This window comes from Chinchilla lanigera, unplaced genomic scaffold (genome assembly GCF_000276665.1).
Source record: "Chinchilla lanigera isolate Chin_1 unplaced genomic scaffold, ChiLan1.0 scaffold00012, whole genome shotgun sequence".
Classification (NCBI taxonomy): Eukaryota; Metazoa; Chordata; class Mammalia; order Rodentia; family Chinchillidae; genus Chinchilla; species Chinchilla lanigera.
Genome location: NW_004955413.1, coordinates 23294424 through 23314178, shown reverse-complemented (window position 1 = coordinate 23314178; position 19755 = coordinate 23294424). Strand labels below are relative to the sequence as shown.

Sequence of the window (19755 nt, the reverse complement as noted above, 5' to 3'; positions counted from 1 at the left end):
TGGAGGTGCACTCCTGTAATCCCAGCACTCGGGAGGCTGAGGCAGGAGAATGACCATGAGTTCAGAGCCAGGCTGGGCTACATAGTGAGTTCAAGGCCAGCCTGTACTACATAGTGGGACCCTATTTCAAACAAAATGAAACAAAACAAAACACAATTTAAGTTCATTGCCAACACTTACAAGTGAAGGGATTTCTTATCACCACCCAGCGTCTAGATTACACTAAAAGACTGAGGGACCACCTGGTGTGGTGGTGCACACCTGTAATCCCAGGGATCTGAGAGGCTGAGGCAGGAGGACTGAAACTTTGCATGCAGCCTGGGCAATTGAGTGGCTTAGTAAGACTGTTTCAAAATAAAAGAAATAATAACAAGGGCTAGGAGTGCAGCTCAGTGTGAAGGCCCTGGGGTCAATCCCCAGTACTGCAAAAACAAAAAACATCATGGACCTACACCCTGGGCCCACATTCCCACGTGGCCCCCACAGGCCACAGTCAAGGTCTGGACCTTGTCATCTTGCTTTTGTGACTTTGGCAACCAGCACAGCACCTGGCCTTTTAAAACGCACATTACTGAAACCAGAGGGGAAAATACATCAGTCTCAAGAATGAAGAGATCCAAGGTTGGTTCTGGCTCGGGTAGACTCGTGTGACCTTGGGATTTCTCTGGCCCTCGGTGTCCTTGTCTGCTCAATTAAAGTAATGATAGTCTCGCTTCCCGCCTGCCATCTAGCCAGAGAGGCTGTGAAGAGCTTCGCACGTGCCTCGCATATAATGCTCAATCAGCACAGTCAATACTGCAAGGGACTCAGTAAATATTTGCTCTCCAGGATGAGAGGAAGTGGGAGAGGTGTCAGAGGCCCGCTGGGTCCCTGGGGAGCTGGGGGGTTGGGAGATTCCCTATGTTCAAGTCCTAGTCCACCCCCACCTCAGGAATTTGACATAACCTCATTCTGGCCTCCATCTCCTCACTTATCCAGTAGGGATGATCCAAGCCTCATGAGGGTTATTGTATCAAATATGCACATCGGGCCAGGGATATAGCTCAGCAGCACAGCGCCTGCCTGGCAAGCGCGTGGTCTTGAGTTCGATTCCCAGTACCCCCCTCCCCCCAAAAAATATGCACAAGACTCGGGTAAATTAACCCTCAGCTGCCCTTAGAAGAAGGCTGGGGTGCAATGTGTACATGCTGGAGCTGTGAGGGCAGTGGACAGGAAGTGCTCAGGAGCCCTCCTGGCTCCAAAACTCTTGGCCACCCTAAAGCTGCAAGACTCCCGGCACAAAGCTGCAGCTGTCATTGGGTCACCAAGAATGTTTGGGAAGATGCAGCTCAGTGGCAGAGCACTTGCAAGGCCCTGGATTCCAATCCTCAGTACAGTCCAAAAAAAAAAAAAAAAAAAGTACACTGTATAGAGGCCCCAGGAGGGGAGCACAGTGGAGGAGGGGCAGAATCCACTCACTAGATGGGAATTTTTTAATCTCTCTGGAAAGATCCAAAACACCCTGATGATGGTGCTGACTAAAGTTGCACAGAGCAGCGATACAGGAAGCGAGCAGGTGCGGGGAGGAGGGAAGCAGCCCTGTGAGGGAGGAGCTATTTTTACCCCCATCCCCAGACAGAAGGGGGACAGTTCTGCCCCAGATATGACCCAGTGCCTCAGCTTCACAGAAACCCCTTCCTCCCCCCCAGCGTGGCTCACTCAAGGGGCGCTGGCGGGAGTCAGGGAGTCACTCACAACGGACAGGCAGCCCTGCAGGAGGATCAGCAAGAGGGCAAAGGAGACCCAGTGGCTTTCTGCTCACCCAAGCCTGGGTGCCTGAGACTGATGCGGGCAGAGAAAAACAGGTGGGTACAACGTAGGGGAGATGGCTCTTTACCTTCATGATTGATACCAGCAATGAAGCTCCCAGAAAGAACGTTCCAGCTTGCATTGTGTTACCCTCCATTTGGTGCTGAAACCTTTACAGCTATTCCTAGAGTGTGTGTGCTTGTGCGTGCGTGTGTGTGTGTGTGTGTGTGCCCACACGTGCCCTCTGTGCAAGGCTGGCAGCCACCTAACACCCAGAGCAGCCAGGGAAGGAAAATGCCTCAGATATCTGCGGGACAAGTCACTCCTTGCTGGAGGCATCTCGGAAGAGGAGCTGCTCTTCCCTTTCAGCAACGGCCATCAAAGTCCCAGGGCCCAGCAGGTGTGGAAACGGGTACCGCATGCGGCTGGCCTCTGATGATAAACGGAATCTGACCAGGTAGGTCCCCTCTCACTCAGCACCCGGCAGTCACCTGGCGCACACCTCCATGTCCTGAGTGCTTACACGCGTCCTCTCTTTTATCCTCACCACTGTCCCCCATGACGTGGGTCCCCCCCCATTATCAGGGGTAGAGCGGTGAGGCGACACCCAGGCCAGGGAGATGGCAGCCATTCATCTCTGACCACCTGATGCCAAAGCCAGAGGCCCCTGGGGAGGAAGTTGGCACGTTTGAGCCCCGCCTGGCCGGTAACGTCCTGTGATGCGGGTTGCCTTCTGCATTTCCCAAGAGTAAGGACAGGGAGACATCCGGTCCCCGAGTGTAGAAGCCCTCCACATCGGTTTACTTGTCCCTTCTGTTCGCAGAGATCACTTTAAATACTAGCTATGCCCCCCAACACTGGTTGCTTCTCCATATGAAAACACTCAGCCCCCTTCCTCCTGGCATCTGAAACGTGCACTGCACTGTCATTAGCCAGCCAGAGCCCTGTGCATCGCGCACAGAACGCCTCACTCCCAGCTCTGCATTCGCACCCGCTGATCTGAACCTCTCCCCACGGTTCTCTCATCCCACTTCAGATTTCAAAGAGCATAATATGCTTGGGCTTTTAAAATGAGATTTCTCTTGGGGATGAGGGGAGAGGGCTGGATTTGTTGATGCCCCTGACAGGCTCGCTCCACAGAACCTGGGAAACAGGGTAACAACAAGCCCTTGGACCAAGCTTCTTCCAGACCACTGCAGTTTCGTCTACTGCGCAGGCGCAGTTCCAGACAACTCCAGCCTTGGCCATCTCTTGGGCGAGTCCACTTCCGTGAGGACAAGGGGGTGCAGTGAATCGCCATTGTTCCCGAAGATGGTCCAAGCCAGCCTCTGGCCAATCAGAAAACTTTCTCTATCACTCCCTCTGGCTACACAGGGTAGAACTTCTTTTCCCGAAATGCTCCGGAGGAGCTGGCTGGGAGGTGCTAGTGATTGACGGTGCTTAGAGCCATTTATCAAGACGAATAAAATTGAAGAGCAGATACCGCTACGAATTGCCTTGAAAGAAAATGCCGCTGGTCCCGCCTCGTCCTACTACTGGGTCTCCGAGAGTCTTCAAGGGGGTGGGGGGTATTGGCAGCAGCCAATCGAGGGCCAGCGAGGAGAAGGAGGCGGGGCAGTGGCCTATGGTTGCCAGGCTAGCTTATTTGGATCGGTGCTCCGGACGCTAAAAGTGTGGGGCTGTTTCTCCCAGACCCCAAGGCCAGGGCTTGGGTTTAGGGGCCGGGGCAGAAGCAGAAGCTGCGGCGCCCGCTTGCACATTTCCAGACTGCTTCCAGGGCCTTGAACCGGGCCGCATCTACAGCCCTCGGTCCTCTCTTGCACCCGACTTCCGACCCCAGCCGGACCAGCAGGGCCGCGCTTGGTCGAGCAGTATCCCCATTACGGTCACAGACCCTGGTGATCACCCTTCCCCACTTCCCTGGCCCAGGCCGGACAGAGCCGCGAAGCTCACCCACTAATCCCTCTAACAGCTGCGTCTTTGCCCTGTTGGTGGTAGTGGTTGGTTACCATGGTGAAGCTGGCTGCCAAATGCATCCTGGCGGGTGAGTCTGAAAACTTGCGCTTGAATACAGTGGTCTCTAACGTCCAGAGCCTTCATAATTCATGGGGAGTTTTTGTTCAAGTAAACGCTGTATACTTTCCCTGTTTCTCTCCCCAAGGTGAGCTGCTGCAGTTACCGACGTGGTAAATGCCGTTAGGTGGGAAGCAGTTATCTTCCAGAGCACATTTGTAGCACCGCCCCTATCGTACTCTGAGACCCCTACTTTGAGCTGTATTGACGAGGAACAGCCTTGTTTAAAAATCAGGCTAAGCAAACCCCAAGTGCTAAATCATTTGCTTTGCCCCAAAATCAGGCATCAGTGACTTTGGTAGTCTTTACTCAGGGGATTCTTTTCCTGGCCCCACTTCTTCTGATAAAATAGACAGAAGAGAGTGTGCAGAGGCACTTGTTTGCTGTCTTTAAGGTCGAATGTTACTGTGCTGCCCTGTCTCAGGAGAACATAAACATCTATGTCTTGCCTGCCATCCCAAGCATCTACTCCAATGCCTAAAACATAGTTACTCAGGAAATACAGAGTGTATGGCATTCACATCTGTATTGTTTTCTTTGGGTCGGTCTGCACATGTAGAAGTGTGATTGCTGGGATTAGACCTGTGTCTGCAAAACAAATACATATTTCCCTGAGCCCTTACTGCACACATGTATTCACTCAACCCTGTCACCGAAGGACGCTGGGGTAAATTCTGCATCATCCTGCTCTTCCTGAGGCCCCGAGGTGATGCCCCGATCCACCCCACTGAGGGTCGTAAACAGGATTTACAGCCCCAGGTCGGCCCAACTCCAGAACCCTTACCTGGTGTTGCTGTCGAAACCTGTGACCTTTCCAGGCTTCCCTGACCAACTCAGGAAAGAACCAAGAAGCAATTACATAAAGAAAAAATTCCTTTTTATTCCTCCCTTCCAGACTGAAAATAATGGATAGTTCATTTTTCTGTTTATTTGTTTTTTCAGTACTAGGACCTTCACACTGAGCTACATCCCTTTTTAAATGTTAGGACAGCATCTCACTAAGTTGTCCATGCTGGGCTTGAACTTGCAATCCTCGTGCCTCAGCCTCCCACAGTGCTGGGCTTACAGGCCTGCGCCACTACACCTGATAGTGTTTTTAATGACTTTTCTGTTTGAAAGTACAAGGCATCATACAGAATGATGCCTGACGGTAGTAACTCTGATCATACTGGAGCAAAAGATATTAATGGTTCTCAGGAGACTCTCTAGTTTCCAGAGTACCAGGAGAGGCAGTGTTGTGTAACAGAAATAATTCCGGCTGTTCCTCTTCCTGGTTGTGTTATCTTGGACAAAGCATTCCTTTGAGCTTCAGTTTCCTCATTGGATGAGGTGGGAACATTTTCGTTTTCTGAAGCTAGATTTCTTTTTCAAATGAACTTCTGTCTCTGCTTGTCCTTCCTCCGAGTTCCTTTTGAATTCAGTTTCCTGAGCACTTTCTGTGTGCCGGCCTTACGCTAGACCCTCAGCGCTGCTCCCATGAGCCCTCACAACATCGCTATGGGGTTGGTTGGTATTGCTGGCATCCTGATTTACAGATGAGACAAATGAAGCCCAGAGGGGTGAGGACACTTGCCTGTGATCACACAGAGCTGTGTGATCCAGAACCTGACCCACACCCAGGTGATCTGATGTGCAGGGCTTTGTTCTTGGCACAGGCTGTACTGTCCTCAAACCTTGGTCCTTTTGCCCTTCTTTACCCCTGCTTTCTCTAGCACTTGTTTCACCTGATTCCAGCATCAGCCTGAGTCAGTGGCCCTTGAACTCCAGCCCTGCCTGCAGGGCTCCATCTGTAACCTCCTGTCAAGGCCGCCAGGGCATCTCCTCCGAGAAGTTTCCAGGGATCAAAGCCCTCAGCCTGGGACCTGGCCATAGCACCACCTCCCAGTTCTCATCCCCCCGCCACACCCCTCACGAGTTGTTCCCATTCAACCCTATGGGCCCACACTCTCTCACATAACTGCTCATCAGAGCCCTGATCTTCCAGGGTATTTACTGAGCACCTACCGTCTGAGTCACCATGCAAGGTGCCATGGAACTCAAGGCTGGATCAGTGCAGCTCCGGGAAGAACTAAGCTATGCATGACCAGTTATAACGCCAGTGCCGCAACCACAAGTTGATTCCCCTTTGTGTGCTCGACTCTGGAGAGATATCAAGGCCCAGCTACTGCATGTTCTGGTTCAGATGCAAAGAGAAAACCATTCTGTAATTGGTTTATTTTAAAAACACTTAAATAGCCCTTACTGTATGCCTGTCACTGTACATGTTGGCTCATTAAATCCCATAACAGTTCTATGAAGTAGGTGCTGTTAGTAACCCATTTTTACTCAGGTAGCAACTGAGGCACAGGGATGAAGTAACTGACCTGACACCGTGCAGCTGAGAAGTGGGGGAGCTGGAGCCTGGCTCCTTGGTCCATGCCCTTAACTACTATACTGTGCTGCCTCTCTGTGCACGTGGGGGTGACAGTCATGCCTCTGTGGGGGCACAGTGCCAAGGTCAGGGCTCCTGCTACGAGCAGGGATCCATGCATTCTCCCAGGCAAGAAAGGAGGTAGCGCTCCCCTCCGAGGCTGTGTAGGAAGGAACTAACTGAGCTTTGCTTGGAGAGAGCAGGATTTGGACTTGGGTTGGAAGGAAGGGGCTGTGAGACTGTGGGGTGGTGAGGGACTGGGGAACAGGGGTGCAGAGCCCAGATTCTGCGTACAGGGCAGGTGGAGAGAGTGGAAGGTGGGTCAGCGCTGACTGGAGCGAAGTCGCCATGGTGTCAGGGCGGGAAGCGCAGCTCTGTGAGTGCTCCGGGGGTGGGGACGCCAGGGCGGGATGGGAAGGCGAGAGGGCCTCTGGGGAAGCGTTTTCAGTCAAGGCCTGGTTGAGAATCCAAAATATATTCAGCATTGCAACAAGGCCATTTTAATGATGTCACTGGCTTCTCAGGTGTTAGGGCCAGAAAAGGCCAGAGGAAGCGCCAGCTAGAGAGGCGGGCTGTCAGCAGCCTGGAGGAGCCACAGAGGGGCGCTGCGCCCCAGAGGTTGAGTTGTGGGCCTGAGCCTGCTACGTGCCACGGGTCACTAGGGGCCTCTGGAGGGTCTATACTTTTCAGATCTGCCTTGGCCCCAGGGACTGCGTAATCAGGGTCCAGGTGAAAAACAGGAACCACATGGGGCAAGGGCTTCATTGTACGCAGTGGACATTAGATATTGAAGGGCTATTGTGAGCTATTGAAGGGCTCAAGAGGAGAAATAGACAGGAACACAGGGGCAGCGCAGGAATGACTGCGAGGAGGAGCAGGGCCTCCGGGACTAGGGACGCAGGAAGGTGGGCGTGGTCATCAGAACTTTGAGGCTCAGTTTGGAGGAAGACCTGGGAGCGGAGTGTGGAGCCCACCGTGCTGGTGCCTGTATGTGGGGCAGGGATGTATTGGTCAGCTTTTTGTCACTGTGATGAGATTTCTGACATATACAGTTTAAAAGAAGAGGGGTTAATTTGGCTCATGGTGTCAGAGATTTCGGTCCATGGTTGGCTGGCTCCAGTGCAGAACCATCATGGCGGAAGAGCATGGCTGCGCTCCTGATAGCGCCCAGGAAGCAGAGAGCAGGGGAAGAACCAGAGAGGAAGCGGGCAGGGAACAGATATGGTCCCCAAGGTCATACCCCCATGACACACCCAGACACATCTAGAAGTGTACTTTTCCAATCTCCCAGGCATGTATCTGGACAGTCAGGCTGACAGTCATGATTAACTGTCACAGGGGACACGATAGGGTATTTGCAGAGCCCTGTCCCAGTGCTGCAGAGCAGAGCGTGGGAGGCGGGTTGGTATGAGGCATGAGCTCAGAGCAACATGAGGATGTGCTGTGGGCAGGAGATGCAGCAAAGGTCTCAGAGAGTGAAAGGGAGGCCAGCTGGGTTGGGAGGAGGTGACGGTTGCATGGAGACAGTGAGGACACGTGGTGAGCAGGCAGAATGAGCTAGGTGGGCGAGCCCTCTCAGGGACAGGCATGGCATGAGGGCGCTGTGGACACAGATGGAATGAAAGCCCTCACCCTGTTGGAACCTCCATGGGTAGCTGGAAAGTCAGATGGCCCAGGGGGGATCCCTGCCTGCAGTGAGTCAGGGGAAGGAGGACAACTGAGGCAGAGTAGCCAGGAGCAGAGTGCTGAGGACAGCCCCCAGGAGTGGCCACATCCGGGAGCGGGGGAGGGGAGCAGAAGGGCAAGAGACCCGGCAGGTTTGGGGGCAGCAGAGGCCACCAGGATGGCTGGGAAGAAGGGGCGTCAGGGTGAGAAGTGAGAAGAGACCACTGGATGTGGCGGTTACAGGTCACAGGGTGGTCGTGCGTTGAGCTTCTGCAGTCCCGTGGCCAGCAGTGCCCTCCGCCTGCACCCCCAAGGTTACGCGCTCACCCCTACATCAGGAAGCCACGCAGGCTGGCGACCTGGCTGCCTCTTTGCTCCCTCGATGCTCCTTCCACGCTGCGGTTCTCAGCTTGTGCTGTTTGAATTTGCACTTGTCATCTTGTTGCTCTGCAAACGTGTTTATCAGTTCTGTCGTCTCCCCATGCTCGGATGCCTCCCCGGAGCCCACACAGGAGGTTTGCTGTGAGTGTTGGTGACTGACTGACAGGCGGGAGGAAGATTTATGAAATTAGCCAGAACCAATCTGTGGGGAGGTTCACAAGCAAGAAGAGCCGATTTCCAACTGGATTCAGGAGCGGAGTTGAAGTCGGGAGGGCATGTGCTCGACAGGCGACCCAGGCCGTGGTGCCCGGGTGTCCTGGAAGGCCACAGCGATGGATGAAGGCCTGAAATGTGCCAGCCGTGGTCCCTTGAGCCCCCGGAGAAGGCTGAGGGATGCAGAGAGCGTGATGTGGGAGACCTGGGCCCGTTACTGGCTTCTCAAGCCTGGGTCTCCTCATCTGTAGCAGAGGAGGGAGGGGGCGCAGCGTGGGGAGGGGCTGATGGGAGTGTGACTGGGTTCACGAGGGAGTACAGCACATGTCAGCTCCCTTCTAAGAAGCGGTGGCAGATAGCAAAGCAAGTCCCGAACAGCGCACTCCAACCTGGAGGAGTTCACGTCAGTGACATGCCACTCGTCGTCGAATAATCGTCTCACACGAGAATATTATAGGTGGGAAGAGTCAAAACTGGAAAATGAACAGAGTGGCAGACTGTCGAGAAGTCAAGCAGAGAGAGGTGTGGGAGCAGCTGTAAAACGGGAAGCGAAGGTGCGGAGACCATTGCCAGTGATGAGAGAGAGAGAGGGAGGGAGGGAGGGAGGAGGAAGGGAGGGAGGGAGAGAGAGAGAGAGAGAGAGAGAGAGAGAGAGAGAGAGAGAGAGAGAGCCGGGCACACAGTGTACGTTGATGTCGCCAGGGATTGGAAGGGCAGAAAGCAGAAAGCCCTGCCGCGGGGGTGGGGGACGGGATGGCGGAACGGGAGCCAGTGTGAGAGTGTCGTGATGGGAAATATGCCGTGCATGACAACAGCTGACATCCAAGGGCACCAGGCAGGGCCATGGGCACAAAAGTGGGGAGGCTAGAGGGGAATTACAGGTGAGCACACAAAGCGCTTCCGCCACCCTCAACAGCCTGGGAGCCACCCACGTTGAGGCTCCCAGCAGTCCGGTGGGAGATCTCAGAGTGGAAGCCCTGCGGTGCCAGTATCTGGGGTGCCTGACTGACCGACCGACCGAGCACAGCCAGGCAGTGAGCCCAGCAGGTGCGAGGCGGCTGGAGCGGGTGATTGTGCCATAGAGTTTCCAGAGAGGCCCTCAAAAGATGGACCCCAGTGTCACAAATAGGCATCAAAGTGGTAATGAAAGATGTCATCAGGGGCATGGGTTTCAGATCCCATAAATGCAGATAAGCAGACGACCAGGTGGCAGCTCTGCACTCAAGTCAGTTCTGCCAGGGGGTCCCCTTGCCTGAGTTGGCCCCGTCACTCATCTTTCCTGCCAAGGCTTCCGGTAAATCCGAGCTTGAAGGTGATAGGGTTTCCCATGGCTGTGTCTCACCGGAAGTGTCACTTCTGTTGCCAAGGCTCCATCTAGACCTCTCCTTAACCTCCTTCACCTTCTGGGTCGTTCTTCCCAGCGAAAGAAGCATTTGTCAGTTAGGAGCGCTGCCTGTGACCTCTGTGGGTCCTGTGACAGCAGCGGTGCTGGGAAGAACTGAAGTGGTGTCTTTCTTCTGCTCTCACCCTAGGAGACCCGGCTGTGGGCAAGACCGCCCTGGCGCAGATCTTCCGCAGCGACGGGGCCCACTTTCAGAAGAACTATACCCTGGTGAGCTGGGGCCCTGGGCTGGCCGCAGCTTGAAGAGATGTGGCCATTGGACCCCAAGGGACTGACTTTGCAGAATCCCTGGAAGCAGCCCCAAAAGGCTATGTACATGGCCACATAGAGATCAGTTTTCTACCCACTGTGGTGAGGGGTGCCCACAGGCACTCCCAGTCAGACCCTCTGGTTGCCACAAACAGCAGCTTCCCCAGGGGCAGGGAAGTGAGGAGACGAGGGGCCCTCTGACTTCTGCAGGCCCAGCCAGGGGTGGCACTCCAGGGAGTTCGGATCTCATCCTCATGCCTCTGTTCCTCGGCAGACAACAGGGGTGGATTTGGTGGTGAAGACAGTGCCAGTTCCTGACACAGGCGACAGTGTGGTAAGTGGCATCCCAGACCCAGGTGCACCAGGACTATTCCAGTGGGCCCGGGGCCTCCTTCCTAGGAGACACACCAGTGGTAGGGGATCAAGGCCCAGATTTCTCTGTTCGTGGGAGTTGGAGAACACTCGAGGGAGGGACTGACAGGGCCAGAGGGGCCTGGGTTGTGGGCCTGGCTGAGGAATTGTTGTCTGGTACCACGGTTCTTAACCTGGGTCCCTCTGTGGGAAACCCAGAGCTCATGGAGTGGAGTTGAGAGATACTAGTTTGTGTGTCCCACAAGAGGGTTTGTAGCTTCTTTCAGCTGCTTAAAGAGGCCCGTGAACAAAGAGAGGGAAGGGGAGGAAAGGGGATGGATAGGGAAGGGAAGAAGGAAGGAAACTGTAAGCACCTGACACAGCAAGACAAGGACACAGGCGGCCAGCATTGAGGACAGCTGCTGGTGCTGATGTGACAGCAGGTGCCGGGGTCAGGAGCCAGCCAGGGACCGCCCTGCTGGGAGGGGCTGAAGGGACCTGCAGAGAGGCTTCCAAGGGCAGCAGCAGTGGGAAGGGGCTCGCACCCGGGCCGGGAAGGCTGGGACAGACAGGAAGGAGCATCTGGTGCCCTTGTCAGAAGCGCTCCTGAGCTGTCCCCACATGAAGGCAGACTGTCCTACTTTCAACGCCTCCCCAGGCCTATTCGGTGACCTCCTTTAAAAAGAATTGTTTTAAGATTTGAAAATCAATTTGGTTAACAAAGTGCAGAGTGACCTTTTGGAAACCAGAGCACTCGTCAGCCTGTTTAGCATTCTGTCTGCCAGGTGGGAAGTCAGCCTGTTCCTGGTATTTTTGCACTCGGGGTTGGGAGAGGTGAGGCTGCACAAGCGCGGTGGCTGGGGTGGAGCCCGGTGCTGCTTCGGGGACTCTGGACTTCCTTGTCGTGCCTGGGGAAAGACAGAGCGTGTAAGACAACGCGTGTGCATGTGGGTGCGCGCATGTCACCACTAAGCCAAGTTCACGGGGAGCTGAGAGCGCCAGCGGTGACTTGCGGCCAGCGGTCTCCCCTTGTGTATGCTTCCCTGGGACGCGCTTCTCTGATTGCAGGAGCTCTTCATTTTTGACTCGGCCGGCAAGGAGCTGTTTTCTGAAATGCTGGATAAACTGGCAAGTACATGAGCTCTTTTACCTAACTGCCTCCACCCCACCTCCTGCCCCACTGCTAGCCCCTTATGATGCTCGCATAGAAATGCCACTGCATCGTAGCCAGTGAGAGAAGCTGCCGTGCCTCGGCCATATGCATTAAAGGGCATTCGTCACCCCTGCTCCTGGATGGCTAGCTCCCAAACGTGCCAGAAGCTGTGTGGCTGTCCTTGCACTCCCCTCTGTGGGGCATCCATCCTTCACAGCCCCCCTCCTTTGTGCTGTCAACACCCCTGCCATGTTTTAACGGAAACTGCTCTCTGCCCCCTTTTTGCTAAGAGAAGTCGAGGTAACAATGGTAGTTCCACCCAGGATGGCTTCACGCAGCGACTCATGGTGCTCACAAGCACCCCCAGTGTGCATGGCCTGGCGCTGGGTGCCGTTGTGCTTGGCAGAGGGAAGGGAGGTATGTGTGTGGGCAACGCAGGGCCAAATGCTTCCCATCAAACCCCTCCCTGCCTCCAGCCGGCCTGACTCAGCCTTGCCCACCCCGGCCTCAGCTTGATCCCTGGGGTGGTGTTCCACCTCCAGGAAGGCCTGGACAAAGGAAGGTTTCTAAGGTATCTCCTGATGCCTGCATGGGGAGGTGAGTGTGTTTTGTTTCTGGGGAGAGTTCGTGAGTCAGCCTAGAGAAAATCATGGGGGTCGTTGGTTCAGCCCACGCTCCTGTATCTTGGGTGCCTCCAGGAAGCAGTGTAGCCTTGGAGGTCGGGAGAAGGCCCTCCAGAGTCAATCCTAGGCTGGCCCTCCAAGGTCAACGGGAGGAGAAAGGATTCTTCCCTATGCCCACCCCAGACATAAGCCAGGGCCACCCTTGCTCCCCAGGGCAGGATGTCCCAGGACCCTGAGCAGTCCCCGAAGCCTTTGAGAGTGAGCCCTGGCCCTTAATTGGGACACAGAGCCCTGTGCAGTTGATGTGGTGTGTATTAGGGCTGATGCCGACGCTGCAGGAGCAGAAGTGGCCTCTGCATTTTGCAAAGCCAGCCCTGACAGGAAGATACATGCACACGCACTCCCAGGCACTGGCTCGGAAGGGAAGAAGCACTCACAGCTTGCGTTGTGATGGGCCTTGGACAGCAACACCGAGGGAAGAAGGAATTAGCAAAGCCAAGGGCTGGCAAGAACAGAGCTCTGGGTAGAGAAAAGCCTCAGGCCCATCTTGGCCCCTCCGTCCCTAAAGCATGTGGACATGGGCAGGCCAGGTCGCCTCCCTCCACTTAGTTTCTCCAGTACAAAGTAGGACCATCCAGACTGACCCCACAAGGTTAGGAAGTTTCACAGTCGTTCACAGAATGTTCCAGCAGAGCCTGGTCCACCTGTGAACTCTGCATCCCCCCAACCCCGCCTGGAACACACCTCCGTTCATTCCTGCGGAGAAGCCCTGGCGCCTCTGTGGATGTGCGTTTCCTGACTCACATCTCCTTGATAGTTTTCCTGCATCCCTCCACCGTCCAGTCCCTCAGCCGAAAGTCAGATTGCCCCCCAGCCCAGGAACCACCTTCACATTTGTGACATGGGCTCCTCCTGTCCCTCGAGCAGTGGGAGAGCCCCAACGTTCTGTGTCTCGTCTACGATGTGACCAATGAGCAGTCCTTCAGCAACTGCAGCAAGTGGCTGGAGAAGGCCCGGGCACAGGTCCCTGGCACCTCCCTCCCAGGTAGGAGCTACCAACATGGGCATTTCCAGCAGCGCCACTGTCCTTCAGCTCCAGAGTGGGAGGTCCCAGCAGAGGTCACGGGGGGCAAAGCAGGGCACTGAGGCTCTGACTCCAGTGGCCAGGACTGTGCCCTGGCTCTGCCTCTAAGTCTGTAGGTACAGTGGGGTTGATGCCACCCACCTGACGCAGCCATGGTGAGACCCAAGATAACAGGGGGAAGGTGCTGTAACATGAATCGATATTTTCAGAAAGCTAACCGCAGGGAAGGCTTCCTCATTTTCTCCTGTGTATGGGGCACACGTTGCATTCAAGTCCTGTTGTCACTTCTGAATGCTTTAAATCAGTTTGTTTCTCATCCCTATGCGAGATCAACAAATTCTCCTCATTAAAGACCAGGGAAAGCGATCTCCAGAGACAGGCCCAGAAATTAGCTGTAGCCGATGCAGCTGGAAGCAGAACTAAATTATCTCTGAATCCCTGACTCTGAGCCCGGGCCTGAGATTAGTATTAATGACCATTTTTAAAGTTTGCCCCATGTGCTAGGAATTATCACAAATGTGCACCGAAATTGGCCCTCGCCCGCACAGCACTTATAATCGTAGGGAAACAAGGGGCATAGATACACGCGAAGCCTAGAAAGAGAGCCCAAGCTTGTGTTCAAGCCAAAGGCCACCGGATTTCTTGAGGCCCCAGGGACCCCCGGCCTTCCTGCCCCCTCACCAGGCAGCTTCTCAGACCAGGTTCAGCACCCCTCGGAAACAGCATGCTGCCTCCCTGGCTGACCGCCCAGCCCGCCACAGTTACATGTGATGTTCTCCTTGTTTTCTTTTGAGTAGGTGTTTTAGTGGGAAATAAGACAGATCTGGCCAGCAGACGAGCAGTGGACCCGGCGCAGGCCCAGGCATGGGCGCTGGGCCAAGGCCTCGAGTGCTTTGAGACATCTGTGGTGAGTACCTCCGCGTGCCACCAAGGCTGGGGTGGCCTCTGCCAGGAGTGGTCGAGTGCTGAGGCCGTCTGTGTGAAGTCCTGTTGGGAGCTGATGTTCATGTCCGCAGCCCAAGGTCTTTTCACAGGGTAGCAAGCGTCACCGGTCCTCTCAGTAAAGCAGAGCCACCCGGCCGCCCCGGGAGAAGCTGGGTCTGCACTGGTGAGACGCACCAGTGGACCTGGTTCAGTTTCTCTGACCTTGACGCTTGCATGAGATGGTACGGGTGACTGTGTCATTGGCACATTAATTGGACCGTCACAGTCAGTCCTGTGAATGCGGAGTTGCCTCTCTCCCATTCCTAGCTCAGGAAGAGCAGGTAAAACGACTGCCTGAGGGCACGTGACGAGCAAAGGGCCAGGGCCCGGATCGCCAGCTTCTCGTGCCCACCGGTGCCTCTTGTATCCTTGCCCAGGTGACTCCAGGCTACAAAGTGTCCTCTAACAGAGCCAGCAGGAGTGCTCATGGAGCGGGCAAATCAAGAGCAGCCTGCCACCAGCCTCTTTCGCTGACCTAGGGTGTCCCGCCCTGCGGAACCCCTTCCTACACACCCCGTGTGAGCAAGAGCCGGGAAACAGGCATTGCAGAGCCCACAGCGACCCTCACCACAGTTCCCAGGGGCTCCTGCCAGGCCCCCCGGCCTTGGCTGTAATGGAGACCTCATTGTGCAACCTTCAGATCTGATTCTTTGGCTCTTCAAAGGCAGTGGGCTGGTGCACACCCTGGGCTATCACCTCTGCTCCTCAGGCCGCTCCAGCTGCAGGCTGAAGCTACTGCTGTTCAATCATGGTATGGACTTGAACTCTGAGTCCCCAGCGCGGCCCGCTTCCTGCGGAAGACATAGGCACTCTGACCTCTCCGGTGAGGAGCTGGACTAGCTGTGCCACCCTGGCTTGTTATTTAAACCGTGGGAGCCTCGGGTGGCCCACCTGTAAAGGGGAATGATAAAATATGTCCCTCACTGAGTAGTGTGAGAATTAAGTAGGGTGGTAGAACGAAACACTTCGCAAAAAGTCTAGTGCGTAGTAAACCCTCAGCAAATGTTAGCTTTTTAAAGTATAAATGTTCCCCCTGTATCTTGTTTTACTGTTATTACTTACTAAATCCTTGAATCCATAGCTTGTACGCAGATGAATGTCACCCTTGCCTATGGTCCAATTATCACAAATGCTAAATTAATGAAGCTCAGATTAGAGAACCTGTGTTTGTGGCACGCTGTGCGGGGGCTCCTCGCCTGCACGCAGCAACCTTTGAGTGTAGGCATGAGCTGTGTCACCCACAGCACGCAGGACCACCCTGTCCCCTCTTCCTCCACTCACACTGTTGACATTGTCCCATATTTCCCAGAACTCAGAAGTTCAAACCCGCCCCAACACCTCAGTCACCAAAGGCCATGGGCCGCGCGGTTAACTCCATTCAGGTGTTGCAGCGGGTGGGTGTAAATTATTCTTGAAGAGGCTGCAGTGAACGCTCGGTATTAACCGTGCACCTTAACTAGTCCCCCCTGAGTTGATGCTCACAGAAGCTCCACTGGCAGCTCAGGTAAGAAAGCTGTAATTAAAAAGGAAATACAACCAAATGCTCTTTGAGATGCGGCCAAGTCTTGACGCTAAGCCCATCTCCTCTCTCCCTAAATGCAGCAGCAATCCTCTGGCTGACCCAGAAGCGCGACCTACAGGGCTCTTTGACTTTCTGAGGGTCCTGGATGTTTGAAATTTTCAGGCCAGTTCAGAAAGGTGTTATAGCTTTCCCCAGTTGCACAGCGAAGGAGGAGTAGAACCAGCACCAGGACCCAGGCCTGTCCAGCCGGGGTGCTGAGGCCTTCTGGAAGGGGTCCTCACTCTGTGCTCTCCCAAAGCACACCATGGCACTCTTGGGGACAGTTCTAAGCCATGCTGAGGATGAGTCTGAGTCTCCTCCAAGGATCCTGCGCTCTAAGCAAACCTACTCTAGGGGCTGGGGATTTAGTTCAGTGGTGCGGCGCCTGTCTGGCAAGCTCAAGGTCCTGAGTTCAATTCCCAGGACATGTGCCCACCCCCACCCCGCAAAAAAGGCAGACCTTCTGTCAGTGTCCAAAGTGGGTAAGCAAGATTATGATTAGTCATTTGACAAAAGGGTTCCTGTCACAGGAACCCTCGGTGCATTTGGAAAATGGTTCCGTTTCTGTCTGTTTCAGGGGCCCTCTGTGGTGTCTGTTGAGGCTCACGGCCCTGCCTTCCTTGATTTCTATGCTGGGTCCTCCCAAGATCATGCTACAGAGCGCTTTCAGATTCACTCAGAAGTCCTTATGCACAGCTATGCAGGCCTTTGTCTCTTCCTGTTCAGGACTTAACTATGGGCCGTTTCATGGGTTGACATTGACGCTGTGCGGCAGGAGATGCTCTGCACACCCAGAGGCGTCATAGTCTCCTCCACATCCACCTGGAGGTGGCCGTTGTGAGCTCAGCACAGGTGCTCGTCTTAGCTACGACTGACCCCACCCTCAGCACACTCCTAGCACTGCCACCTGTTTCCTGGCTCGGGGTATCCCTTGCTACAGAGTCCAGGCAGCTTTCTCCATGGCCTGGTCCCCTGTGTGCACGACTGGCTGCACAGAGGAAAGCCTGCTTCTCAAACGGAGGCTCTGGAGCGCCAACCAGCTGGCTGCTCCACCCGGGGCCCCAGCCACTCACCTGGAAAATGCAGTCACCGCGCATGGCGACTTGGGTGACATTCTTCACGTGGAGCTTCGCCCGTTCTGTTGGGGATACTTCACTGCTTCCCATCAAGGTTGTGCTTTTGCCAGCTGCCAGAGAGCTTTCTGAAACAGATTCTTGTACATTCATAGTTTCAGCTGCTATCTGCAGTAGAGTGGGTTGTTTCTTCTGCCAGCTTGTTTCTTAAAAATTAAAAACACACACATGCACATACAGAGAGCAGGAAAACAGTGATGGCCACTGCACCGTCTGCCCATGTGGAGGTCTGTTTCCTAGCCCTTAGCTATACTCGAGGGCAGTGGTGGTGAACCTATGAAACACACGACGCACTGAGCTGTTTGTGTCATTGAAAGCTCTAAAAGGTTCGCCATCACTGCTGCAGCACAAGTTCTTTAACTTTTCTGATCCCTGTCACACCAGAGAAATGTCCTTTGCATCCTATAGTCCTGAAAATACTCAATTCTTGTCAACCATAGTAGCACATGCCTGTAGTCCCAGCTACTCTGGAGGCTGAGACAGGAGGATTGCAAGTTGGAGGCCAGTCTGAGCAATTTAGCAAGACCTTTTCTCAAAAGATAAAGAAATAGGGCTGTGTCTCAGTGGTAAAGTGCCCCTGAGTTAAGTACCCAGTATTGCAAAACGAGAAACCACTTTGTTTCAGCTATTACAATACCCAGTGCTAGGTCATGGTGCAGACTCCTGGTTTGATGGGAAGTCACACCTCTGGCAGGCCACAGGGGAGGGTAAGGCAGCAGTGACCGGTGCTAGGTGGCTGTTGAAAGCACACGACCTCTGTGGCCCTGTGTACTTGCTGGGTGTCAGACCGATGCTCTGTGGGCGCTGTAGACCTATGACTCGCCTGAGCTCCTAGCAGAGCCCCTTTAAGGCAGCACCAAGCCAGCTCTCACTTCCCACTGGCCCTCAAGAAGCGGAATTGGGAAATGCCTGGGCCCACCTTCTCCAGGAAGCTCCCTGCAGCTCCTCTGGTCCCTTCAGCCCTGATCTTCCTTTGAGGCTCTTGCTTACAGCACAGACCAGGGCTCTGTCTGCTATGACATTTACCTCAGGGCCTCGTTTTACCACGCAGCTAGCGTGGCAGGAAGGACGGGCTCTGTTGAAACAGACCTCAGTCAAACCCTGGCTCCAGCATTTGCACTGGCTGTGGCTGTCTGCGAGTTCCCTTAATCTCTGTCTGTTTCCTTGTCATAAAGCTGGCAGCATGAGAGTAGCACCCCCAGGGGTACCAAGATGAATGAAGCCGAATGGGGAGTCCCTGGGGGAGGAAGGCCTGAAGGAGCGCTGGGTCCCTCTGTTAGAAAAGCAGGACAGCTGCCTCTCTGTCCACAGAAGGAGATGGAGAACTATGAGGCCCCCTTCCGCTGCCTGGCCACGCAGTTCCTTCACCTGTACCGGGAGAAAGTGGAGCTGTTCCAGGGCCTGGTGTGACAGCCCCGGCTTGTTCTGCAGGACGGCGCGGTGCTCAGGAGCGTGGCGGAGCTTCATCTCCCTCCCAGAACGCAAGAAGATGGAATTGCTTTTTCCCTTCTGTGTATCATGACAGCTTTAAATAAAAGCAGCAGCTCTTGGCCTAGGCAACCCTGGCTCCATTTCTCATTCTGGTTGCAGTCGCAGAGTGGCCCTGTTTATGGAGGGTGGTGGCGGTGGTGGGGTGAGGGCCCTGCCTGCCCAGCGTGGTGACACCCACGGCTGTCTCGGGGCAGGGCTGTCCCTTTCCAACCGCTCCTGCCTTTCCAGGTGCCCCAGTCCCCTCGGGTGGCCACTGCCCCTGACCACACTGTGTCCCTTGCCAGCTTCCGTGATTCGAGGCCACTTCCTCCATGGCCATCTGTCAGCTAGCCAGCCAGCGGTCTTCACTCTGCCCGAGCTAGACATTTGTCCATCCTGTCCTACAATACCACTTTCCCTGTCCCCGGCCCTGATTAAAGACCCAGGACTGTCCTCACTGCTGTGATTGTCAGTGCTGCAAGCCATGGTCCCATCCAGGGCCTTCTGGAACTGTCACCCACCCCTAGGGGCCTGCACCCTCCCCAGCCAGGACGCCAGAATGCCCTGGCCTATTCCCGTCAGGCCCAGGGCTCTGCCTTATGGGAGGGGGCCATTGTGCCAAGAGCACCAGCTCTGGAGTGGATGGGCCCTGTCTGTGGGGATAATGGCAGTTACGGACATCACTCTGGCTTCTGTTTATGACAGGCTATCGCTCCGTGAGCAAAGCACGGGAAATGTATTAGCTGACTTTGTCCCTGCAGCCGAATCCATTAACCTCCCACTTTTACAGATGAGGACCTTGGAGGAGAGAATTAGCTGAGGGGTAGCGGGACCAGGAAGATGGACATCAGAGCCCAGCCACAGCCCCTCTTCCACCTCCTCTGAGCTTGACAGGAGCACGTGAAGGTCACAGAGAAGTGACATAACGGCTGTGCGGGGCATCTGGTCACAGGAAGTCACCCTCCTAGGCCCCGCCTCTTCCTGTGATTCATGGCCATGATAGTCTCACTCCAGAAAGCTACTGTCGAGGTCTGACAGGGCAGTGGACACCAGCAACACCGACTGCTAGGCTCCTGTGACATGCCAAAGGTCCTTCATAACCAAGTATTGCCTGTTACCCCAGAATTGGTGACCAGCACCCACAAATGTGGACACAGACTTAGCTAAGGAAACCACTTCCTGGAAGTCACCAAAAGTTAGGGCCTGTCAGGCCCC

At 54.8% G+C, this 19755-nt stretch overlaps 1 protein-coding gene across 5 annotated transcripts; it reads left to right on the top strand.

Moving 5' to 3' along the window:
- Positions 1 to 3354: 3354 nt before the first annotated feature.
- Positions 3355 to 18630, top strand: Ift27 (intraflagellar transport 27). 5 transcript variants are annotated; one of them, XM_013511658.1, is made up of 8 exons: positions 3355 to 3437; positions 3761 to 3832; positions 10063 to 10142; positions 10456 to 10515; positions 11601 to 11660; positions 13236 to 13353; positions 14190 to 14299; positions 18364 to 18630. In XM_013511658.1, exons 2-8 carry the CDS (start codon positions 3799 to 3801, stop codon positions 18478 to 18480), a joined length of 579 nt encoding a protein of 192 aa, XP_013367112.1. In that variant the 5' UTR covers positions 3355 to 3437; positions 3761 to 3798; the 3' UTR covers positions 18481 to 18630. The 5 variants fall into 5 exon arrangements, 4 of the variants coding, with proteins under 4 accessions (XP_013367112.1, XP_013367111.1, XP_005379225.1 ...); XR_001233043.1 differs by adding an exon at positions 14754 to 15199 and having other exon boundaries at positions 3374 to 3832; positions 18382 to 18463; XM_013511657.1 differs by having other exon boundaries at positions 3374 to 3832.
- Positions 18631 to 19755: the final 1125 nt, after the last annotated feature.

Coding starts and splice junctions, on each gene's coding strand:
- Ift27 (XM_013511658.1), top strand. CDS start 3,799: ATGGTGAAGCTGGCTGCCAAATGCATCCTGGCGG. Junction 10,516..11,600: donor CTGACACAGGCGACAGTGTG/GTAAGTGGCATC, acceptor CTCTGATTGCAG/GAGCTCTTCATTTTTGACTC. Junction 11,661..13,235: donor CTGAAATGCTGGATAAACTG/GCAAGTACATGA, acceptor TCCCTCGAGCAG/TGGGAGAGCCCCAACGTTCT.